A 27,131-nucleotide genomic window follows, 5' to 3' on the forward strand; every position below is an offset into this window, starting at 1 on the left:
TTTTCATCAATGGTTGTCCCAGTTGGGGGCAGGGGAGTATGTGTAGGGAATATCACAGGCAAAAAAACAAGAAATTTTTAATTGTGGGGAAGTAAGTTGTAACATGCTTGAGTTCCAGTCTTTGTTTTCACAGACCTTTCTTCTAAGACAGAGCTGTACCTTGAGGCTGTGTGTTTTTAGCCAGCAAACTTTTTTTTTAAAACGGTGTTCAAAGATATATTCTTAGAAGTAATTTCCTATTTGGAATAGATGTTTCCCAAGTGGAAAATTAAGAGTACTTGAGACATGAAGTTTCCATTGGTAAAAGTATTTAAGAAGAAATTCCTTAAAACTGTTCAAAAGATGGATGAATACATGTACTATGTTAGCCAGGTAAGAATACGTGACTATTTGGGCTGTGAAAAGTTGCAACATATATTTTTCATCATTTCAGTATGATCCATAGTCCCCATATACATGGAATTGAAATGGTCTTGAGACAATTTAATTGAGGGATTAAAAAACTGAATAACGTATTCAGATATAATTTTGTTGAAGTGGTGGATAACTTTGGTGGATAGGAGCCAAATGAAATAAAGGGAGAAAGTCTGGCTTCTTTAAGGTTAAAAGTCTGATAAATGTCCCCTGTGAGGAGAGACAGTTATCCCTGGGTCTCTCACTCACCCACATTCTTGCTAAGTATGCCAAGAATGCAAGGCCTTAACAATTTCTTAAGGTGTATTTGCAGAGAGAAATCTTGAGGGATGAGGCAACGTCTCCCTTGAGAAAAAAGCAGGCTTGCTTACTTCTGACTATAAATTGGTACATTCCCCAAACTCAGAGTTCCTCTCCTGTAACACAACTCACTGCCTATGCAGGCATCCATCTGTGCCCTCAGCAAAACTCCTCCTCCCTTCCCTAACGGGACTAGGGAGCAAGGAGGGAACTGACTCAACATGCTATCTGTGCCTAGAGTAATAAAATCCTTTGTCTCTGACCCAGGTTTCTTGTGTCTTCTGCCAGCATTCATGAAATAATACAGGCAAAGCTATTACTTCATAAGTAGGGTAAAATCAAATCCAAAGCCCAACACCTCCCTCTACCCCTTTTGGTTCAGTTTAAAATATTCCACTGAGGCCATGGCTTCTATGTTGGGGGTAGGGTGTTTGTATGTGAGTATGGTGGAGATATGGTGTTTGAATAGGAAACCTCTCCCCAACTTCCTTCCTTCCTTCTTTTTAGTAGAAAAAAAGAACCTGCACTACTCAGCTCCTGAATGAAAAAGAAAAAAGACAGAGAGTGACGGTGAGTCCAAGGTGACCTGACCTCCTCTCTCCAGGAAAACATAACCCTTCACAGAATTTACAGCAAAATGGTCTGGGGCAGCAACCCATGGACCCCTCAGCAGTGGTGCGTCCTGTCAGAAAAGAGATGCTCATTGTTGCATATATAAAATGATAACCTCTAGTGTCACCAGCCCCATAGCAGAGAGCTAATCTGAAGCAGTTAAATTCTCTGGAAGGCATGGGATGGGGCCTCCTTTGGCAAACACCAGGTAATTCACAATAAATTGCTGGTCCAAGTTTCCACCCAAGTGCAAACAAGAAGCCCAATGTTTGGTTGAGCTGTATGGATTTTGGCAAACCATAGTCCCCTCATGGGGAATCTTACTGAGCCCAATCCACCAAGAAACCAGTAAGAAAATGACTTTGTGCTCACCTCTGGGGAGATCAGTTACCACAGAATGAAAAACTGGAGAACCATGGGATGTTTTAATCTATGCAAAAGTTTGGATTTTTGCACTCAAGCTCTGTGGCTTACAACATGCTAAATTTAAATTCTCTTTTGAGTTAGTTTTATGTGAGATTAAAAACTTCTTGGGATGAGCCAAAAGCAACTGGAACTTATTTATAAAGGTACTCTAGGATTTCTAAATTTAATGTGATATAAAACTACAACTGAAATAGATTACATACAAACATACAATGGCTTGTATGAATTAGTTCTTGTGTAACTCAGACAATATTATGAACTATAGAAATTGTTCCATGTCAAATTTTGGAGCAGTTTTTTAAATCTCTGGTAATTCTTGATATTATATGAATTACGTTTTGGGACATTTTAGATTGGCTTTTGGAAAGTTAGACTAATAAAATACTGAATTAATGACTATTTCTATTTAATTAAAGATCATATATGGGATTCTGCATATATGAAATTCTGAGATAGTGCGTGATGTTCCCCTAGAGGGAAGCTAGAATTTTGCTTTTCTTTTTTTTAGTTGGAATGCCAGTGAGATTGACAAAGGGAGTAGTCAGGACTTGTATATTCAGGAACCAATTCCAGATGTTTAGGCAGAGGGTAATAAAGAGAAATACATGCTTTAATAGGGCAATATATAGCATGGCACATTAAAATCTGTTATAGAGGGGAAAGTAATGTTTTCCTATAGGAACAAGATAAAACGAAACCTAATTAAATTAGAAATGTTAACATGACCCCAGGAACTTTTCTTTTACTCTTTCATGAAAGAAGTTCTACTCAAGGGCTCATCTGAAACAATACAAATGACATCCCTAGCATCCCATCTGGGTATCTAATACTATTCTCCCACTTCTGAGATGACTTTAATTTCTAATACTCCTCAGGCACACATATCTGCCTTCCCTCTGAGGTGTGCCCCCAGGCTCTATATTCTTGATTATCAGATTATGATAAAGCTCTTTTGATGTTAAATTCATAAATAAATCTACTTCCCTAGGACGTCCCTGGTGGCCAAGTGGTTAAGCATCCGCTTGCAATGCAGGGGACACGGGTTCAAGCCCTGGTCTGGGAAGATCCCACATGCCGCAGAGCAACTAAGCCTGTGCGCCACAACTACTGAGCCTGCGCTCTAGAACCTGCGAGCCACAACTACTGAAGCCCGCGTGCCACAACAACTGAAGCCCACGCGCCTAGAGTCCATGCTCCGCAACAAGAGAAGCCACCATGAGAAGCCCGCGCAGTGCAACGAAGAGTAGCCCCCACTTGCCACAACTAGAGAAAGCCTGTGCACAGCAACGAAGACCCAATGCAGCCAAAAATAAATAAATTTTTTAAAAAAATCTACTTTCCTTGAAGGTTAAAGAATTTACATATTTTTAAGAAAGCCATTCTAGGGCTTCCCTGGTGGCGCAGTGGTTGAGAGTCTGCCTGCCAGTGCAGGGTACACGGATTCGAGCCCTGGTCTGGGAAGATCCCACATGCCGCGGAGCAACTGGGCCCGTGAGCCACAATTACTGAGCCTGCACGTCTGGAGCCTGTGCTCCGCAACAGGAGAGGCCGCGACAGTGAGAGGCCTGCGCACCGTGATGAAGAGTGGCCCCCACTCGCCGCAACTGGAGAAAGCCTTCGCACAGAAACGAAGACCCAACACAGCCAAAAATAAATAAATAAATAAATAATTTTAAAAAATAAAAATAAAAAAAAGAAAGCCATTCTAGAGTTCCACGGTAGCTTTTGTAGATTCTAGTTTTCTGGATTCTGGGACGTTGTTAGATTCTGATTTCCTCCAGTACTTGTTTAAAGTACAAACCTGAATTTCCATGTGTTAGAACTGTATTACTTTTTTCAGGAAGAGGAAGAGGCAACACAGGGTAGGTCAGAGAGAAAGTGGCTCTGCTAAAGCAAAAGCTGCCTTTCCAACTCCTGTAAATTCCACCGAGACCTCTCTAGCACCTGGAAACAAATTTCATGACTTAGAGTCAGGCAACCGTCTTTACTGAAGGAACTCCCCTTTAGGAAAATGTTTTAATTCTTCCACATAAGGATATACTTTGTGGGAAAACAAGGAACAAGGATTTGAAAAAGAATAAAAGGAATAATAATAAATTAATTTCTAAGTACCATACATCTGGCACATCAAGAAATAGGTAGCAAAGCTTCAGGGAAATCTTGTGAATATCAGAAAAATAAAAAGACCAGAAAGCACAAACATAAAAGAAATGGAGAGGAAAAAGTCCAAGTTAAAGCAGAAAAAAAAGTGTTCTAAGAATTTTTCAAAATTATAAAGTATTTAAAGACAAAGTACTTAAGGGCAGATGAAGAACCTCCTATAATAATCATCAGAATCTGAATAATAAACTGAAACAGTCCCCTTGGTACACTGTAAAGTATGCAATTTTAATTATGTGATTTTTCCAGCTAATTTCTGCTTCAAAAACAGTAAAGTATTTCTGCTTACAAGGCGGCAGAGACAAGAACTTTTCTGAACCTCTCATATGCACGTTGTCATCAAAATTTAAATTAGCAGAAACATGCCTTAGAGTTAAATCACAATTAGCCCTTAGACAGACCTATTTACTGAGAACCCACTAGGTGCCCAACACTAGCAGCATACACTAAACAACACTTTGCATTTGTAAAGCACTTTTCCTTTTCAGGTTCTCACAAATGACATTTTAAAACAAACTATATTTGTTTTTCAGCATTAACTACACATGCTGAACACATCTATTATTATAAATTGCTCCTACTCAGGAGTGTCTGAGCTTTTTAAAAAATAATTAATTAATTAATTAATTTTTTGTTTGGCTGTGTTGGGTCTTCGTTGCTGTGCGTGCGGGCTTTCTCTAGCTGTGGTGAGCGGGGGCTACTCTTCATTGCGGTGCGCAGGCTTCTCATTGCGGTGGCTTCTCTTGTTGCAGAGCACGGGCTCTAGGCATGCGGGATTCAATAGTTGTGGCACGCAGGCTCAGTAGTTGTGGTGCACGGGCTTAGTTGCTCCGTGGCATGTGGGATCTTCCCGGGCCAGGGATCGAACCTGTGTACCCTGCATTGGCAGGATGATTCTTAACCACTGTGCCACCAGGGAAGCCTGAGTCTGAGCTTTTAAAAGACAAAATATATCCAGTTGTACTTGTGTATATATATATATTTACATAGTTATGTATGGAAGTCAATCAACAATGATAAATACAAACAGATTGACAAAATAAAACAATTTTCAGGGAACAGAAATGACACATTTGTTAGAAGATGTCCACAAATAATTAATTACTTGAGCACAATAAAGATATTCTCTTAATACTAGAGTTTCTTAAAAAGGATACTCATTACTTTCTAACCATCTGTCATCACTCCTCCCCAAAAAACTAATTAGGGTTTCCTCCAATCACACATTATAAATCATGCAAATGTGGATGGCAAAAAACACAGTTTAAAGAAGTTAACATTATAACATTTTGTATTTTAAAAATCACAGGCTTTAGAACTAGGCTTTCATTTTCTAATAATTACCCTGCTTATTTTTGTCATCTTTTCCTGATTAATTATTAGATATTAAACTAGAAAATTAAAATTAAAAAAAAACTTACAGGTAGTAGAGTTCTCCTGCAGCAGGAAGTTCCCTTTTCCGATAATCTATCCCAGAATCTAGCTGGACCGTATTACAGTATTCCTACAATCCAAACACATAAAATATCTTTTTAAACAAATGGTGGCTTAGAATTATAATCTTTCTGCTATCCTATTTTTTTTTAATTTTCCTCAATAAAATAATGAGTTTAGGACAAAACAATAGAACTCATGTAAGAATCATAAATGTTGCAATATTAAACATATATTAAGCCAAAAAATATCAGTTTAATAAAATTAAGATTTGTAGCATGCCTTCCTCAAACTTTGCTAAAACTGTGCTGTCAGCAAATTCCCCAAATAACTGCATTAGATATTTTAAAATTCCAATTTCCATTACTCTGAAGTGAGAAGCTGGAGGCTATCAGAAAAAATAACTCATGGGTCTTAAGCATCACGATGGGAGACAGACAGTCTAAGAAAGCTGCATCAGAACATTAGCATCCACATTTTAAACTGAATGATCATACTAAAGTGATGCTATAGGTATACCTGCCCTTCACTTCTAAATGATAGCCACTGCCCTTGTTCCTTAGCTCCCTCTCTAGCCATCAATGTCTTCAGAGTTCTTTCCTGCTTTGAATGCTTCCGTTCAACCTGAATGGTCCTGTGCCACTGCTGTCCTTGTCTCCTCCCAATTACTCTTTCCTTTCCATCCTCTGGGGTGCATGTATGCATGGAAACTCCCATACACACACACACACACACACACACACCCCTTAACATTCTTACTATGGAAGCAAATGAACTTTTACTACACCTATGCTGGTCAGCTGGCTTTTTGGGAAGATACACACACACACACATACACACAAACACACACACACACATACTCATTCCAGTAGAACAGTGGTAAGCAAGAGTTCTCAGAACAATTCAAGTAACATTTACAGGCTGACCTTTTTGTTTTCATTTGAAATAAAAATTGCATTAAGAAAATTCATGAGGAAAAACCGTATTTTAACAACTTTACTACTTTTATTAATGAAAAACTGCATTTGGAAGCTAAGGTAATTGTGGTGGATTATATTTTCCAAAGATGGCTGCAGTAATGTCTCCATCTCAACAGGTTGTGACGTTGACCTTCTAACCATCATGAAGTAGGGTCTAGGGACTTCCCTAGTGGTCCAGTGGCTAAGACTCAGCGCTTCCAATGCAGGGGGCCCAGGTTTGATCCCTGGTCAGGGAACTAGATGCCACATGCTGCAACTAAGAGTTCGCATGCCATGACTAAAGATCCCGCGTGCTGCAACTAAGACCTGGTGCAGCCAAATAAATAAATATTTTAAAAAAAAGAAGTGGGGTCTGTGCTCCCCACTTGAATCCTGTGGCTATGGTGAAAATGATGCTATACAATAATATCTGATGTGACATTTGAGGCAGCTTCTTTCTTGTTGGCTAGAATACTTGCTCCAGAACCCTAAACTGCCAGGTAAGCATCACCTGTCTGGAGGCAACCAGGAGAGCTTAAAGTAGCCCATAGAGAGGCCTTGAGATGACATGAAGACAGAGGTGTTGGACCGGTCTCCAGCTGTTCCAGTTGTAGCCACTGTCATAGTGAGGGAGCCAGAACTGCCAGCTGAGATTTTCTCAAATCCCAGAACCACAGAAACCAGAAGGGATAATAATGTTATTTTAATTTTGCAGTCATTTGTTATGCAGCAATAGATAATCAGAAGAGCACTATCTGGGCACACTTGGGATGTAGCAACATTCTTCCTCCCTGAAATTACATCCTGGGTTGTACTGCTATGCAAGAGCTCTTCATCATCTGTACTACAGGGAAGAGACTGTACACAGTGGCAGCGAGAATGCATTTCCCCTCCTCCTATGCTACAGCCGCTAAAGGCTCAGGGAAGTAAAATAGGGTGATCAACCATCCCTCTGAGACTGAGAGGTTTCCCCAAGACTGAGGTTTTTTTTTTCTGAAAGCAGCACTTTCAGTGCTAATACCACGAGAGTCCTGGGCACACTGGGATAGTTGGTCACCCTCGGAGTGAAGACCAACTGGCCTGGAAGGCTGGAAAAGTTATGGCATTTTGAGTAGCAATTGTGAATTAGGTTAGAATAAAATAATCCTCAAGAAGAGGCCGCTCCCCTGGGGAGCCTACAAAGCTAAGCTTTTTAACTACACATTTGAAGAACCACCCCCTGAAGCTAACAGAGTCACGCCACTGTGCAATGCTTGGCCTAAGCAGCCACCCACACCTCCCGAGCTCATCATCCCAAGTGGCTCAAACCCACCCTCAGGACTCAGGCCCTTAACTCATCTCAGCAGAAAGAAATACAGCATTGCCCAAATACATGCATCCCACTCTCCCATTGCCTCAGAGACCTGTTAAAAAAAAAAAAGGTATAGCCATACATCTCTCTTCTTCTCAACTTTGAGTTAATGTAGGAAACCTGGGAAAGGAGACATTTCCTCCCCTGACCCCTTCTATAACTGGGGCTCAGCCACCCAGTGCAAAGAAAGAAGGCGATGCACTTGTTCAGGTAGCACTTCTTTCTCTCTCTCTCTCTGAGGGAAATCTGTCCTGGTTTGGTAAGGGCCAACTATTCATAAGCTACCTATAATACATACAATATAGTACATGGTGGAAAAGTATATTCACATAAGTGTATTTCCCCAGGTTCTCTATTTCTTTTAAACAACAATTTATCTTATATTACTCAATATTCCTAATTTAGTCAAAAATTATTCTTCTTTATTTTTTTGCTATTAAAAAAATAAGGCTAATGAAAGTTATACGAGCTTCAATTTCTCCTTCTGGGTAACAAACTTCTCTCTCATATGAGTGATTAAACCCTACCAAATGATTGCATTTGTACATTCACTAATCACCACCAAGGAATACCTAATCAGCAGCATAAGAACTACAACCGAAGCCCTTAGATGTTAGCCCTTAATTGTCTGAAAAATACTAACACTCAGTATATATTTTTAAAGAAAAATAAACCTCAAAATTTCTGATCTTATTCACTTAAGCTAGAGTCTTCAAACCACTGTGCAGAAGGGTGGAGGAAGGTGAAAACTAACTTTATTTCCAAGTTGAGGATGAATCTAGTCAAAAGGGCCTGATCTCTAAGCAATTTCCTAATTTCCAGGGATATTTACAAGACCTGTGACCTCTTACCACCATCCAATTCAAATGCATAAAACTAATCAGCCAGCAAACTGAATTTATTTTGAAATAGTTTGTATATTTATATATACAAAGGACAAATACAATTACACAAGCTAAAAATGCAATTAGGAAACTTGAGGAGGAAAAGGAGGCAGGTTAACGCACCCTTGGGAGCATATTCATGAGTCAAAGGCTTTTGACTTTGGAAAGAAAAATATACCACTAAAATAATTGTATTCCAACAGTTTGCATTTTCCTCAAGATCTATTGTGTGTATTTTTAGCAATTCTTAATAATACCATTAGAAAAATAGCATCTCACAAAATAACTTTTTATAGCTTCCAGTCTGGCTTTTCCCTTCCCAGTTGGAACAAAAGAACAATAAATATAGTGGAGAAAAATCCTTTAAAAGTACAACATATTAACCTTGTCAGCAAAGATTGAAATAATAAAGATTTGCCTCCCTTAAATACTTTTATTATAAAGTAATTTTTGCTTACTCTAGAAAATTTGGAAAAACAGAAAAACAAAAAACATAAAACCAATCACATAAATCAAAGTTTTATGTCTTATCTAAGTGATGACATTAAATAGGAATTTAAAGATCTAAATTATTGGTGTTTTTCTTGACAGTATTCAACTGTTAGGTTTTTTTTTTTTTTTAAGTATTTGTTTAGTTATTTTTATTTATGGCTGTGTTGGGTCTTCGTTTCTGTGTGAGGGCTTATCTCTAGTTGTGGCAAGCGGGGGCCACTCTTCATCACGGTGCGCGGGCCTCTCACTATCGCGGCCTCCCTTGTTGCGGAGCACAGGCTCCAGACACGCAGGCTCAGTAATTGTGGCTCACGGGCCCAGTTGCTCCGCGGCATGTGGGATCTTCCCAGACCAGGGCTCAAACCCGTGTCCCCTGCACTGGCACGCAGATTCTCAACCACTGTGCCACCAGGGAAGCCCAAACTGTTAGGTTTTATACATTTTTAATAAGTAAGCATAAAAGGAAAAAAGGTTGAGACTTTTTCTAGTTCTAGGATATAAAATATTTTAATAGCTAAGATCTATCTTTTTGCTTAATTAGTAAAAAGTGTACCTTTTTAAACTAAAAAAAGAGACACATGCTTATTGTAAAAAATTCAAATATCAAACATATAAAAATAGAAAGTTTACCCCCTTCTCAGAAAAAAGTTTGCTTATCGCTTATATCCTTCCAAGTTTTTCCTTTACACCTAGAAATGATGATAGAAAGATAGAGAAACTGGGATCATAGTACACACAGTTCTAAGCTTAATCCTGTTTGGTACCTTAAAATTTCTGAGAGAAATAACTATTTAAATACTGAAAAGCTATACTGCATACTGTACTATTTTCTTTGTTAAAAATACAATTCCATAAGTAAACAACAAGTAAGAGTACAAAAAAAGATACTGAACCAAAAAAAGGGTGGGAGACTGGGTGGGGATGTCTTTTTAAATTCTATTTATTTTTTGAGGCAGCATACATTCAAATATACATACTGAAGCAGCTATACATTCTGACAGCTGCTTCAGTCTCATTTAAAATAATCATGTGATACTACTTCTAAGATATCAATGATATATAAAAATTCAATACATACTTTTAAGCCTTTTATAATTTACGTATAACAAATACAGAAAAGTATACAAATAAGTGTTCAGCTCAATCAAGAAATATAACATTACTAGCACCTCTGAAGCCCCTTAGTATCCTCTTTTACCTTTCCAAAGGTAACCAGTATACTGATTCTAGCATCATAGAATTTTGCCTGTTTCTGGAGCTTTATATAAGTAGAATTATATAGTATGTATTCTTTTGTGAGTGGGCTCCTTTATGGTTTACAAGATACATCCATCCACATGTTTTGTGTAGTTGTAGCTTATTGATTGTTGTATCATACCCACAATGTGAATATGCCACAATTTATTGATTCATTCTACTGTTGATGGACATTTGGGTTGTTTCTAGTTATTAGCTCTTTCCAATAATGCAGGCACAAACATTCTTCCACATGATTTTTGGTACATATGTGCACATGCTCTTCCTGGATATATACTGCCTAGAAGAGTAACTGCTTGATCATAGGATAAGAGTATACTCAGCTTTAGTGAATACTGCCAGTTTTCCAAGGTGATTGTGCAACCTACACTCCCACCAGTGGTGTATGTGCATTCATTAGTATGTATTAGCTACGGGTATAAAGAAATACAATTGATTTTTGAATAGTGGCCTTAGATCCAGCAGTCTTAGAAACTCATTTATTAGAGTAATTTTTTTTTTTAATTTTATTTATTTATTATTTTTATTTATGGCTGTGCTGGGTCTTCGTTTCTGTGCGAGGGCTTTCTCTAGTCGCAGCAAGTGGGGGCCACTCTTCATCGCGGTGCGCAGGCCTCTCACTATCGAGTTGTGGCGGAGCACAGGCTCCAGACGCGCAGGCTCAGTAATTGTGGCTCACGGGCTCAGTTGCTCCGCGGCATGTGGGATCCTCCCAGACCAGGGCTCGAACCCGTGTCTCCTGCATTGGCAGGCAGATTCTCAACCACTGCGCCACCAGGGAAGCCCTAGAGTAATTTTTTGTATACTGATCTCCAGGATGATACTAAAGATATTCCATATATTTCATAGGTATGCTGCATTGTTTTATTCACAAAAATGTACACCTATGGTTTAACAAGTCCCCTGCAAATTCAATATTTATTTTGAATCATCCTAACAATCATCACTGAATACTATATGCTGGGCACATCCCTGGTAACTGGAGATAAATAATGAATAAGATACAGCTTTTGCTCTGACAGTCTGGTAGAATTCAGATATTTTCCTCAAGTTATCATATTCTGCTCCTCCCAATCATAGACATAATTTTTCAGAGTTGATTAGTCTTCCACCAATTGCTTAGCTATGTGATTTTAGCCTGCTACTTAACCTCTCTGGATGGCAGTTTTCTCCTCCATAAAATAAAGGAATTGAATCATGATGCCTTTCAGTCTAAAATTCTTAACATTATTGCTGAAGTTCTCTCACTTCAGGGCTAAGTTCTTCTTTGGGCTTTTTGAGTTTTGGAGTCTACCTCAAGCCACCTCAGCTCCTTTGCTTTCTCGATCATCTCATGCTCCAAAGTAAATACAAACTTTTTTTTTCTCCACTGCCCCACTCCTCCTTCCCTGGCTACCCCAGTTGTCTCTGACACTTAAAACACCCACACCCTATCACTGTAGCAGGTAAGGTCTGTGTCTCTTTTTTTCAATCAAGCAACTTCAGAATTTCTCTCCCCTGCCAAAGGCAGGAAAGGAAGATATTTAACAATTGCGAAGTACCTATTATATGACTCAACTGTGTCAGTCAACTGAGGTGAATTTCTCATTATAATCCTCACAATAAGCATACACAGAACAAAGTAATCATTTTTATATCCCTATTTTACAGTTAAAGAAATGTATGAGGGAGGTTATTACTATTTTTTTTTTAATCACTGCCATGGGTTGAATTGTGTCCCCTGCAAATTCATATGTTGAAGGCCTAATCCTAGTACCTCAGAATGTGACAGTATTTGGAGATAAGACCCTTTGAAAGGTGACCGCATTAAAGTGAGGTGTTTATGTGGGCCCTAATCCAATATAACTGGCGTCCTTATAAAAGGAGGAAATTAGGACACAGACGTGTGTGCACAAAGGAAGGACCATGTGAAGACAGAGGGAGAAGAGAGCCATCTGCAAGTCAAGGAGAGAGGCCTCAGAGAAAATCAACCCCATCAACACCTTGATCTTGGACTTCTAGCCTCCAGAACTGTGAGAAAATACATTTCTGTTGCTTGAGCCACCCAGGCTGTGGTATTTTGTTATGGTAGCCCTATTGAACCAGTATAATCACTAATACTCTTGTCCCATTAATAAGCATACAGGAAGGCATTTTTTAAAGAACAGTAAAAAAGGAAAGAATAGTTCTGAGATTAAAAAAAAAAAAAAAAAAAGCCAGGACTGAAGCTAAAAAGCACACCTATATATACTTGCTTCTAAGCTGAGCCACAAATCTTACCCTTTCTGCAGCTACAGCTGCAAGGGAAAACAGTTTTCCTTTGAATTCGTAGAGCTCCAGAGAGGCCACATAGTTTGTAGGTAGCTGAGCCATGATTTGCCCAGATCATTCTTGCCCCCAAATCCATGGTCTTCCCACCATGTCACACTGCTTTATTAAGCAGCAGCCACAGGTTCATTTTTCTTTCACCTTATACAATTTACTGTATTTTGGGGATTAATTTTTGCTCCCCAACTCCTCCATCCCTGTCCCAAAGTAATTACCTCTGCCCAGTATAAATATGCTAATTGCTCTTCTAGAGATCCATGCTGTATGATTCAATTTTTTTAATTTTTATTTATTTATTTGGCTGCGCCGGGTCTTAGTTGCGGCACACAGGATCTTCGTTGCTGCGTGTGGGATCTTCATTGCGGCATGCAGGATCTTTAGTTGCAGCATGTGAACTCTTAGTGGCGACATGTGGGTTCTAGTTCCCCGACCAGGGATCGAACCCGGGCCCCCTGCATTGGGAGCGTGGAGTCTTAGCCACTGGACCACCAGGAAGTCCCCATACTGTATGATTCTATTATGATTTCCTTCAGGTATTTAGTCCAAAACTGTGTACGAGATATATGCACCTATACTAAATCTACACTTTAATGGGTTGTATTACAGTAAACTTCCATTATATAGGACATTTTCTATGTTTAAAGTGTCTGGCCAACTCATAGTTCACTGTTTTTATGACCTTTACTTGATCATCTAAACTGATGTTGTCAGTCTTGGAAGGTAAACTCCAAGAGAGCAGGGGCTGCCTGCTTAACTCGGGGCACAGCACCATATACTCATGGGCCAACAAAGCAGGACTGGAGGCCAATGATGATGATGATCTCCCCTCTCTCATGAGTAGAAAAAGGAAAGTACAAACTAATCTCTGATGATTACCCTCTTCTGCAAACTACACATGAAGATTCTGCTCATATTTTAAAAGGTCTCATAATAAGACTGCCATAAAACCAGTAAGAGAATTTGAGATATAAATAAGTGGGTCTATCTTTATCATCAATATCATCAAAGAGTAAACAGTGATATACGGGCGTACCTTGTGCCAGAAACCATTCTAAACTCTTTATATTCCTCTTAACCACTCTAAAAGGTAGGCATTATTATTAATATTCTCATTTTACAGATGGATAAGGAAACAAAGCACAGAGAAGTTATGAAACTTGCCCATTGTCAAAGAGCACAAAAGTGGTAGACTCAGGATTCAAACCCAAGCATTTTGGTTACAGTGTTCATATTCTTAACTACTTTGCTATGTTGCCACCCCAGGATATGTTCAAGCAACCAGGGCTCTTACTTGGATATACAAAGCAATGCAAAATTCATGTGGGCTTGTGGTCACCTTATCTTTGATAAAGGAGGCAAGAATATACAGTGGAGAAAAGACAGCCTCTTCAATAAGTGGTGCTGGGAAAACTGGACAGCTACATGTAAAAGAATGATATTAGGACACTCCCTAACAACATACACAAAAATAAACTCAAAATAGATTAAAGACCTAAATGTAAGGCCAGACACTATCAAACAGAGGAAAACATAGGCAGAACATTCTATGACATAAATCACAGCAAGATCCTTTTTGACCCACCTCCTAGAGAAATGGAAATGAAAACAAAAGTAAACAAATGGGACCTAATGAAACTGAAAAGCTTTTGCACAGCAAAGGAAACCATAAACAAGATGAGAAGATGACTCTCAGAATGGGAGAAAACATTTGCAAATGAAGCAACTGACAAAGGATTAATCTCCAAAATATACAAGCAGCTCATGCAGCTCAATACCAAAAAAACAAACAACCCAATCCAAAAATGGGCAGAAGTCCTAAATAGACATTTCTCCAAAGAAGATACACAGATCGCCAACAAACACATGAAAGAATGCTCAACATCATTAATCATTAGAGAAATGCAAATCAAAACTACAATGAGGTATCACCTCACACCAGTCAGAATGGCCATCATCAAAAAATCTACAAACAATAAATGCTGGAGAGGGTGTGGAGAAAAGGGAACGCTCCTGCACTGTTGGTGGGAATGTAAATTGATACAGCCACTATGGAGAACAGTATGGAGGTTCCTTAATAAACTAAAAATAGAACTACCATATGACCCAGCAATCCCACTACTGGGCATATACCCTGAGAAAACCATAGTTCAAAAAGAGTCATGTACCAAAATGTTCACTGCAGCTCTATTTACAATAGCCAGGACATGGAAGCAACATAAGTGTCCATCAACAGATGAATGGATAAAGAAGACGTAGCACATATATACAGTGGAATATTACTCAGCCATAAAAAGAAATGAAATTGAGTTATTTGTAGTGAGGTGGATGGACCTAGAGTCTGTCATACAGAGTGAAGTAAGTCAGAAAGAGAAAAACAAATACCGTATGCTAACATATATATATGGAATCTAAAAAAAAAAAAAATGGTCATGAAGAACCTAGGGGCAAGACGGGAATAAAGACACAGACCTACTAGAGAATGGACTTGAGAACACGGGGAGGGGGAAGGGTAAGCTGGGACAAAGTGAGAGAGTGGCATGGACATATATACACTACCAAACGTAAAATAGATAGCTAGTGGGAAGCAGCCGCATAGCACAGGGAGATCAGCTCAGTGCTTTGTGACCACCTAGAGGGGTGGGATAGGGAGGGTGGGAGGGAGGGAGATGCAAGAGGGAAGAGATATGGGGACATATGTATAGGTATAACTGATTCACTTTGTTATAAAGCAGAAACTAACACACCATTGTAAAGCAATTATACTCCAATAAAGATGTTTAAAAAATAAAATAAAAATAAAATGATAAAAAAAAAGAAAATTCATGTGAGCTTATTGGGAAGTTCTTGCAGTACTCTGTTAGCCTGCTGGGGAAAGTCCTACTTCTGTTGCTCATATGCTAACCAGGTAAGGCATCTAGTATTGACAGTTATCTGGAGAAGCAGCTATACTGCAATGAACAGATTTGTTTATTTATATACAACCTAGCTCCATACAAAAATGATACAGGGCAGCGTTTTAGAGACTCCGTCCAGCTATATTATACCACATATAACAAACTGGAAGTTTTCCTACAGTGATTAAGATAACAGAAACAGATTTGGGTTTCAAGCCTGTTAAGTTCTATGAGACGAGGATCATATCTATGTTGTTTATTATTGTGTCCCCAGTACTTAGCACAGCATCTAGTACATAGTAAATGCTTGGTAAATACTGATTAACTGAACGGATCATTAGCAAACTCATCTATGTGCAAAGCTTAGGTATAAGTTAGTATGTTAGGAACTACAGAAAGAAGCCAACCAATACAGTCCTCTTCCCAAGGAACTTTTATGGGAATTGACTGAGCAAGATTCTTGCTAAAACTGGACTCAGCACGGACGGACACAGACATTGTAGGCCAAAGCTGAAGCCGAGTAGAGAATAGGGGTCAGAGGAGGATAACTAAAGTATGGTCCAGGAAAATCTTTGTTAAAACTCAGCTGAGACAGGAAACTCAGCCAAGAAGTTCTGTCTCCTCCAAGTAAGAGTTCCATCCCAAAGCAGGATTTCCTCACACCAAAGAGATAGAACAGAAAATATTTCCACAACCATAAAACAAAAGTCCTGGGCTATGTTGATTAGGCTGATTATACCCACCACAACCAATTCATGTAGCTCGGGGAATGGCACAAGCTAACTGGTTTAGGTTTGAGTTTCTTAAATCAATGCAAGTGGCAGGGAAGATGGAAATACCCTGGTGAGTAGACCAGTGGTTCTCAACACTGGCTGCATGTTAGCTTTAGCTGGGAATTATTTAGAAAGTGCCGCTCCACTCCCAGGCATTTTTGCAGGGGAGGATTTGGTTGGCTGAATTTGTCTCTTGTTTGAAGCTCCTTCAGCGATTCTAATGGGCAGCCAAGGCTGAGAATCATTGGCTCAGCCTAATCAGGCCCCACCTCTGATCAGTTCCATCCAAATCAAATGGCTACTACACAAAAGCAGAAAGATGAAATGGATTTGGGGGAAATAACCACAATGTCCACCACAGGTGGTAACTAAAGCCACAGGATGACAGAGGGTTGCTGTTTATGATCCTAGACTCACAGAGCCAGAGATTGGTAGCATTGATACCCTTCTTGTTTATGTTTGGATAAAGTGAGGTGAAAAGGAAATCAGCATTACTCTGCAATGGGGTAATGGACATAAAAGCCTATGAGTTGTCAAGCACTATTTGAATGAACAAAGGAAAAAAAATAAAATAACAAGGAAACAAAGGATTGATAAAACTTAATGTGGGCTAGAAAAATGTTCTAAAGCTGGAGTAGTTTGAGTAGATGAAAAGGGTTTGGAACAAATTTGCCTAGGAAAAAAACTATGGGAATGTGCAGAAAGGATAGAAGGAGACCTGGTGGGAAGATACTACAAATGAGTCCAGCAAAGGATTGCAACATCTCAAACACAATGACCGTTAAGTTTATAGATGACCATAAGTTTTCAACTCACATTTCCCATTGTAAATGAGGTGACATCTTTATCTTTTTGAACACCACCATGATTTGGAACATCCCAATATTCCTTTGAAATAATAAGTTTCTGAATATGTCACTAAAAATAGTTTCAAAGTAACTGATTACAAAAAATTTAAAAAAAAAAAAAAGGAAGCAAAGCACCAGCATCTGGTGGCACACCTCATCAAGCTCAGCAAGTGCAGCACTAAGGCCAGCACAACAGTTGTAGGGTCTTCCCGTCAGTGTTTGGAACTCTGAGATGGAACCATGGTCCTTCAATCACACCACCACTCTCACCACCTCTAAAAGGAAAGGTGAAACAGCTGACTGTGGCAACTGCTGCTGTGAACCAGAGGTCTTGTTCAAAATGTCAATGACTTACTTTCTCTTCCATATGCTTTACCTTAGACATACTGATTTCTAGAAAATATTTGGACTCTAGTAAAGTATGGTATTTATCATCTTTAAGCTATCAGGAAATAGGAAATTGTGGAGAGCAAAAATCTGTACTGTCAACCTGGTCAAGACTTTGAGTGTCGTTAGCTTATCAGTTTCCTGATAAGACTTAATTAACTTGGATGATCTAAGATATCAGTGTGCATCCCAAATAGCTATGTGGCAGGATGGTGAGCAACAGAATTGATGAAGTCATGTCCTATCAAATTGTTTTGGCACAGAAATGGAAAACAAAACAAAGAATCCTAATGTTTGTAAGAAGAGACTGTTTCTGTTCATCAGAGAAGTGGTAATCTTTGAGCCAAGGGATGCTACAGAGAGGTTTACATGTTTTCTATTTGTTATACAGAGGATGCCCCAAAGCCATTTAATCAAGAAAATAAATATTTAATCATGGTTATCTTTGTAAAACTGCCATAGAAGAATAAAAATTACAACAGCTACCATTTATTGGTAGTTAATTTTACAACAACCTATAAAGATAGAATTATTGGCCTCAATTGACCAATGCAGTACTGGAAATTTAAAAAGATCAAATATTCTGATCTCTACTTGTCTGGAGTTATTTAGCTCATAGGGAGCAGAAGACCTGAACTCAGGTCTGCAGACCATGTGCTCTTCACCACTACACATACCTCCTATGTTCAGAGTAAGACATAGAACAAAAGTTCAAAAATTCCACCACCCTTAAATATTTTGGTAATTACGATTTTGCAATAACCTGCTGCTGACTCAGTATGTAGAAGCAACTTCTAATGAAATTCCCAGAGCATATTACCTCAACTCCACATGATTTCTTGTCATTTATTTATATCCTACTGTGTTGTACAAGGGTTAATGTGGCTTCTTAAAAATATGGCATCTTACCATTTGTAAATTCAATTTCGCCATTTAATTATCAGTGACAAATAAAGAGTAATTTGACAAACCAACCAAAGCTTTAATTGCATAGAAACTTTGATTTAGAAATTCCATTTATAGGAATCTAACCTACAGAAAACATTGACTCATGCAACTAAAAATACATTTGTAAACAGGCTTTTTAAGCATTATTTAAAAAGCAAAAAACTAGAATAAACCTAAGTATAAAATAGCAGATTAGTTATAAAAATGATAGTGCAGCTATAATGTGAAATACAAAGCAGCCATTTAAAAGAATGAGATAGAGTCATATTTGAGATCAAAAGATCTCTAGGATACCTCCAAGGGATAAAAGCACAAGTCAGATTAAGATGTAACTATTACCCCACTGATTTACAACAAAACAAAACTGTATGTTTAGGCATATACAGAGACATGTATGCATATCAATGCTTGAAAATATACACTAACTTTTTTCCAGCTTTACTGAGATATAATTGACATATCACATTGTGTAAGTTTAAGTTGTATAACTGATACACTTGGTATATTGCAAAATGATTACCACAGTAGCATTGGTTAACACCTCCACCATCTTACGTAATTACCATTTCTTTTTTTGTGGTAAGAATATTTAAGATCTACTCTCTTAGCAACTTTCAAGTATATAATACAGTATCCTTAACTATAATCACCATACTGTACATTAGTCATCTCGTAACTGAAAAGTTTGTATCCTTTAACCAACATTTCCTCATTTCCCCCACTCCCAAGCCTCTGGTGACCACCAATCTACTCTCTGTTTCTATCAGTTCAGCTTTTTTAGATTCCACATATGAGTGATATCATCCAGTATTTGTCTTTCTCTTGTCTGACTTACTTCACTTAGCAGAATGCCCTCAAGGTTCATCTATTTTGTCACAAGTGGCAGGATTTCCTTCTTTCTCTTGGCTGAAAAATATTCGTGTGTGTGTGTGTGTGTGTGTGTGTGTGTGTGCGCGCCACATCTTTTTTATCCATTCACCCATTGATTGACACTTAGGTTGTTTCCACATGTTGGCTACTGTGAATAACACTGCAAGGAACATGGGAATGCAGATATCTCTTCAAGATAGTGATTTCATCTCCTTTGAATAAATACCCAGAAGTGGGACTGCTGGGTGATATGCTAGCTCTCTTTTTAATTATTTGAGGAACTTCCATACTGTTTTCCATAGTGGCTGCACCAATTTACAGCCCCATCAACATTACACGAGGGTTTCCTTTTCTCCATATTCTCCCCAACATATATCTCTTATCCTTTTGAGAGCAGCCATTTTAATAAATGTGAGGTGATATCTCATTGTGGTTTTGATTTGCATTTCCCTGATGTGATTATTGATGATGAGCTTCTTTCCATGTATCTATTGGCCATCTGTATGTCTTCTTTGGAAAAATGTCTATTCAGTTCCTCTGCCCATTTTTTGAAGTACCCTATTATCAGTGTAATGTTGCCCAGTTCTCCCTGCAGATCTGTTAGTATTTGCTTAATATACCTAGGTGCTTCAATGTTGCATGCATATGTATTTATGATTGTTATATCTTCTTGATGAATTGATCATTTTATCATTATAATGATCTTCTTTGCCTCTTATTGCAGTTTTTAATTTAAAATCTATTTTGTCTGATGTAAGTAGAGCTATCCCTGTTCTCTTTTGGTTTCCACTTGCATTTAATATCTTTTTTCATCCCTTCACTTTGAGCCTAGGTGTCCTTAAAACTCAAGTGAGTCTCTTGTAGGCAGCATATAGTTTGGTCTTCTTTTTTAAAATCCATCCAGCTACTCTATATCTTTTGACTGGAGAGTTAACCCATTTACATTTAGAGTAATTATTGATAGGTAAGGACTTACTAATGCCATCTTGTTAATTGTTCTATGGCTGTTTTATAGTTCCCTTGTTCCTCTCTTGCTGCCTTCCTTTGTGAACAGATAATTTTCCTAGTGGTATGCTATGACTCCCTTCTCTTTATCTTCTGTGAATTTTTGTTTTGTGGTTACTGTGAGGCTTACATAAAATATATTACAGATACAACAGTCCATCTTACACTGATAACAACTTAACTTCAATCACATGCAAAAACTCTACCATTTTACTACCTGATCTTTTTTGTTTTTGATGTCACAGTTTACCAATTTTATATTGTGTACTCATTAACAAATTATTGTTGCTATACAGTTATTTTTAATACTCTTGTCCTTTAAGCTTTATACTAGAGTTAAGTGGCTAACACACCACCATATTACAGGATTAGGGTATTCTGAATTTGACTATGTACTTACCTTTACCAGTGTGTTGTATATTTTCATATGTTTTCATGTTACTAATTACTGTCCTTTCATTTCAGTTTGAAGAACTCCTTTCAGCATTTCTTGTCGGGCAGTTCTAGTGGTAATAAACTTCCTCAGCTTCTGTTTGTCTGAGAAAGTTGTTATCTATACTTTACTTCAAAAGAGCAACTCTTGGTTGGCAAATTTTTTTAATTTCAGCACTTTGAAATAAAACACATCCCACTCTCTCCTGGCCTGTAAGGTTTCTACTGAAAAGTCTGCTGCTAGCCTTACAGAGGATCCCCTATAAGTTACAAATTTCTTATCTCTTGCAGCTTTTAAGATTCTCTCTTTGTCTTTGATTTCTGACAGTTTTTTAAATAAATTTATTTATTTTATTTATTTATTTTTTGCTGCATTGGGTCTTCGTTGCTGCGTGTGGGCTTTCTCTAGTTGTGGCGAGCAGGGGCTACTCTTCATTGTGGTGCATGGGCTTCTCATTGTGGTGGCTTCTCTTGTTGCGGAGCATGGGCTCTAGGCACACGGGCTTCAGTATTTGTAGCATACAGGCTCAGTAGTTGTGGCTCTCGGGCTCTAGAGCACAGGCTCATTAGTTGTGGCGCATGGGCTTAGTTGCTCCACGGCATGTGGGATCTTCCCAGACCAGGGATCGAACCCATGTCCCCTGCACCAGCAGGCAGATTCTCAACCACTGGGCCACCAGGGAAGTCCCAGACAGTTTTATTATAATGTGTCTTGGAGAGGATTCTTTAAGTTGAGTTTGTTTGATGACCTATAAGCTTCATGAACCTGGATATCCAAATCTCTCTCCGGAATTGGGAAGTTTTCTGCCATTATTTCTTTAAATAAACTTTCTACCCCCTTTCCCTCTCTTCTCCTTCTGGAACCCCAATAATTCACAGACTGTTTCTTCTGATGGTATCCCATAGATTATGTAGTCTTTCTTTATTCTTTTTTCTTTGTTATCCTCTGATTGGATAATTTTAAAGTCCCTGTCTTCAGTCTCACTGATTCTTTCTTCTCCTTGATGAGGTGTGATACTGGATGCTCTCTATTGCATTTTTTTTTCATTTCATTCATTGTATTCTTTTTTATGATCTATCTCTTTGTTAAACTTCTCACCTTGTGTATTGTTTTCCTGATTTTGTTGAATTGTCTTCATGTGTTTTCTTAAAGCCACTGAGTTTCCTTAAAACAGCTATTTTGAATTCCTTATGGTGTAAATCCCATATCTCCGTGTCTTTGGGATCAGTTATTGGAAGATTATTGTGATCCTTTGGTGGTGTCACATTTCCTTGATTTTTGGTGTTCCTTGATGTTTTGTGTTGCTGTCTTCACATTTGAAGTAACAGTCACTCCTCTAGTCTTTACTAATTGCTTTCAGGACAGAAATACCTTCCATCAGCCCTACTAGGGATTTTGAGGCTTTCTCAGACCTTCTAAGCAGGGGTCCCCAACCCCCAGGCCACGGACCAGTACCAGTCCATGGCCTCTTAGGAACTGGGCCACACAGCAGGAGGTGAGCAGTGGGCAAGTCAGTGAGGCTTCATAGGCTGCTCCCCATCGCTTGCATTACTGCCTGAACCATCCCCCCTCCCCATCCATGGAAACCAGTCCCTGGCACCAAAAAGGTTGGGGACCGCTTCTTCTAAGGATACGCCTGCTTGATAATTCTTGCTCCCTCTTGTGGAAGAATTTTTAAGCTTGTATGCCTTCTCTGGATCCTGCAACACACCAAGCCGAGTGCTGACAGCCTCCCTTTTGTTTTCCCAAAGGTGGCACTAAAGCTCAAGTTTGTGGTCTCTCCCTGGTCTGCATATTCAGGCTGACTTTCTGAACATGCTCACAAATCATCTGCTAAAGCTCACTCTTAGGAGCACACACAGGGCACCAGCCCCAGAGTGGGGGGTTGGGGGGGAGAGTACATAAAGCACTGGGAATGACTTGGACCAGTTGGGGGGGGATCTGTGGGCAAGGTGTCCCAGGGGCTGGTAGGCAGGCTTCTTGATGGTGTCCATGAAGCAGTCAGTAGGATCCACCTCCCTTTAATGTCCTCCAAGAGTCCTATCTGCTGCTCTCCCAGCCTCTTCCCACCCTCCAATCATGCACCTCTTGATTCAGTACTCTGGATGGGGCAAAAGATAAATGAGCCTCTTTGGAAGCATCTGCATAGCTGGGGAAGCTGGAAGATCATTCACGTGCTCTTTCCCCTGCAGGAGAACTCACAGGCCAAGATCTCTCTTGGTCCCAAGCTGTGCTGCCTTGGGGGGGACAGTGATGTGGATAAAGTCAAAATATTCCTCTTACCCTCTCCAATGCATCCAAATTCGTATTTGTTTTTTGCTCCAACAGTGTGGTGGAACCTCTCCACTAGAAATCTGGACATCCACAAAGGCTCTCCCTAGTCCTTGGGTGATTGTTTAAGATAGTGTTTCCAGGGGCTCCCAGACCATGGTCAGGATGGCTGGAGCTGGTTCATGGGCCACTGCAGGGTCCACAGAAAGGACCAAGGTCTGTATGTGTTGCCTGACACATGGGTGGGCAAGCCTTCTCCCAGGTCCCGTGGTGTATGGTGCTGAATCTGACAGCTCTCACAAAGGCAGCTCTCACAAAGGTCTGTGGATGGATGCCAAATTGTTGGTGGTGGAGGGGGAAACATGAACAAGACGTATCTTATTCAGCCAAGATGCTGATGTGACTCCTCCACATTCAATTTTTAACAGTGGTTACCCCTGAAGAGGAAAGAGTAATGAGGTTGGGGTGGAAGGTGGAAGGTAATGGGGAGAAAATGTGGGGAGTAGTGAAGGGGGAACTTTCAATATGCAATATATATACACTAATATGATGTTTGGATTTTTTAACCTAGCACAGATTCATATATCTCTCATGAAATTTTATAAAAGGAAAGATCTTAGAGAACTCCATGTATTGTGCCCAAATAGTGGTGCTCGGAGAAAGCTGATAGCTATCTTACTGAAATCACAGCTATTATACATTTCCAGCTCTGTCATAACAAACAAAATTTTAATTAATATTCCATTCTTCTCCCGCTGTTTACTTTATCCAAGAAAGCCAGAGTTCTCATTCTGGAGGTAAAAAAAAGAAAAACATAAGAATGACATAGACGGGAAAGAAGTTGATGAGTGTACCTTTTGAGAATCTTTCTTTTTTTAAATTAATTAATAGATTAATTTCTTTCTGGCTGCGTTGGGTCTTCATTGCTGCACACGGGCTTTCTCTAGTTGTGATGAGTGGGGGCTACTCTTCATTGCGGTGTGCGGGCTTCTCATTGCAGTGGCTTCTCCTGTTGTGCAGCATGGGCTCTAGGTGCACGGGCTTCAGTAGTTGCAGCACACAGGCTCAGCAGCTGTGGCTCACGGGCTTAGTTGCTCCACGGCATGTGGTATCTTCCCAGACCAGGGCTCGAACCCATGTCTCCTGCATTGGTAGGTGGATTCTTAACCACTGCGCCACCAGGGAAGTCCCGAGAATCTCTTTTATAAGCATGCTACCAAATGCATAACTGCAGCTCCTATAAGTTTCATTTTCTCCCACAAAAAGGAACTGTGTAATACATTTCCAGGCGAATAGGAACTTCCCACTATACATGCAGCTTTGCACACTCTGTTTTTTCAAATCTAGTCAATTTACCCACAAGATTTTTCCTTCTTCTGTACAAATAATCAGAGGTTAAATAATAACTTTTCGATCTCAAAATATGTAACCATACTATAAATACACAAAGTCCATGATGCATATGACTCATTTACACTATAATCACAACTTTTAGAATAATAAGAAAAACTAAGTCTCAATAATATGTTTCTGTCTACTTTCAGAGAGTTCATTATTAAGACTTCTAGTATCCAGGGTAGCATTATAAATACTCTAAACTCTGGTTCTGCTCTTTCTTCATTGTATTTGCTCAACTTTTTGTCATTTCACTAGTCATTAGCACTTTTATCTGAAGATGAAAAGAGAAAGAGAAAGAAGACAAATTCAATCTTTCAGCTTATTCTTATCTCTGATAAAAGATGTGAAGAGTAAATTTTAAGCTACTAGCTAAAACAAGATTTGGATATCACTATATTTAACTTATCACTGCACACGACTAAAGGTAGATTAATAAGGTAAATTATACTTTTATAAAAGAAACGTAAAGATTGATAAATATTTTATCAAATATTCTTATTGATAAAAGCAATTGAGAATTAATTCTACCCAAAGACAATAAGATTATAACATACAAATACAGTGAATATATAATGTTAATACACACACACACGGTGCAACATGGTTTGAAAGAAAGAACTCTCAGTAAAAAGCAGGAAATCTGGGTTCCAGACCTGGCTCTGCCAGTAGCTGGGCAATCTTAGGTAAGATGATCTTAGGCATGTGTCAGTTACCTCCACTGCACGACGAGGTGGTAGGATAAATGTTTCTAAGGCTCCTTCAAACTCTGACACCCTGTGAGTATGTGTGTACACACAAACACACACACACACTTATTTTTATTTACAGGCAAGGCTGTTCTCACTAGCCTATACCACTATGGCATGACTGATGTTCACAGCCCAGCACCCATTCTGATTGGTCTGTCAATGCTGTACCAGTTGTTAAACAGTTTGAATTATCATCCTATTTACAGCCACCCCCAAATTACAAAATGTCTAACATGTGTATAGCCCTGTGCTTGCAGTCTGCCTTTTCCACCCACAATGAGGATATTCCAAAGTCAAATAGGCTCTCTTAACCTCCAGTTGTAACTTAGAGTACAACCCCTTTCCTACTACCATTTGCCCCCTCAAAAAGAGTTTCTACACATTTCGTGTTCTGTATTTCTCAGCTCTCATTATTCATATCTTATTTAGTTCCATGTCAGGTAACTTCCCACATACACTGAAACTATTTTTAGCTTTCTTCCTCTGCCTTCACCTTCTCCCTTCTAAGCCTTGTCCAGTTTTCTCAAGAAAGCCTCTACTTCATTCCAATTAGAGCAAAACAAAATCGTAAGCATGACTATTAAACTAAGAATGATGGCAGTGATACATCTAAATAAAGAAATTAAAAGGCAAAACACACACACACACAGAAGAAAAAAAAGGCAAAACAAACGAAAAAAAAAATTTTTTAGGGACTTCCCTGTGGTCCAACGGGTAAGACTCCGCGCTCCCAATGCAGGGGGCCCAGATTCAATCCCTGGTCAGGGAACTAGATCCCACATGCATGCCACAACTAAGAGTCTGCATACCCCAACTAAGAAGCCCACATGCCACAACGAAGATCACACATGCCGCAACTAAGGCCTGGCACAGCCTAAATAAATAAATAAATAAATAAATAAATAAATAAATAAATATTTTTAAATTTTAAAGGCAAAACAAAGGTCCAGTTTCATCAACCTCTAAAATTTGTAGACACATACAGGAGTCCATTCAAAATACACAAAAATTTCCATTTCATCCTCTCATCCTCTATAATTATCAGCATTACAGAAGGTAGAAAACTTATTTAAAATTTGTGATTTTACTTTAATATATTGCTGTTTTATATAACTGTTAGCATTATAATCTCCCAACACACAGTTAATCACTCCTCACTCATTCTGTACCGTAGCAGAGTATTTCTCCTATACTGTATTATAATTATTTGTTGGTGTGTCTAATTCCTTGACTAGAACATCCTGATTTCCTTGATGGCAGAATTCACCTCAGGACAATATTCATCACTGTAACCCCAGTGACTAAGCACTTAATAAATGCATGTTAAAATCTGAATATTGTTTTCTTCTATTTTGTCTTAGAAAGGTATAATATTTGAGCTACTTGGGCAATTAGGCTTTTGTAGACTAGCTAGCCCAGGACTTAAACACCACATTTAGGACAATGTTTGGGGACGAAATCTATCATAGTTCAAAAGAAATAACTTACAAGTAAACTTCTGAAACAATCTTTTTGAAAATTCGTAGCATGATAAGGGCCTTGGCAGTCTTGTAGTCCAATCCCATCATTTACAGAGGAAAAAAAAGTAAAATCAAGCAGATTCAAGGGACTTGCCCAAAGTCAGTGACAGAGCCAGTTTCACAACAGACTGCCTTCTTAACCCATTGTTTTTTCTGCTGTATCAAGGAAACCACATAAATATGCGACATGACTGGGTGGTTTCTTCTGTTTTCAGTTGTTAAGAATTTTAAAGATTTAAGTTATTTTAGACATTATGCCAGAGTTTATTCAGTTAATGAACTATATTTTTATAATCTATGAATTCTAGCAATTATTATTCATTCATTATTGGTTGAGGAATACACTAAAAGGGCTTCCACATGTCTTCAGAGACAAATTACAAAGTTCACATTTAATAACAACAAAAACAAGTTGAATACTGACTACAGATAGTAAGAG

At 38.8% G+C, this 27,131-nt stretch overlaps 1 protein-coding gene across 5 annotated transcripts in view; it reads right to left on the reverse strand.

Annotated features, from left to right (window-relative positions):
• AFG1L (AFG1 like ATPase) overlaps positions 1–27,131 on the reverse strand; it is a 224,103-nt gene that overhangs the window by 60,856 nt on the left and 136,116 nt on the right. For all 5 annotated transcript variants that reach the window (XM_082475319.1, XM_082475318.1, XM_082475317.1 and 2 more), the window contains one exon: positions 5,334–5,416. In XM_082475319.1, the coding sequence (XP_082331445.1) occupies positions 5,334–5,416 (83 nt within the window). The remainder of the gene's footprint in view (positions 1–5,333; positions 5,417–27,131) is intronic.

This window comes from Balaenoptera physalus (genome assembly GCF_965194825.1).
Source record: "Balaenoptera physalus genome assembly, chromosome: 9".
NCBI classification, from domain to species: Eukaryota; Metazoa; Chordata; class Mammalia; order Artiodactyla; family Balaenopteridae; genus Balaenoptera; species Balaenoptera physalus.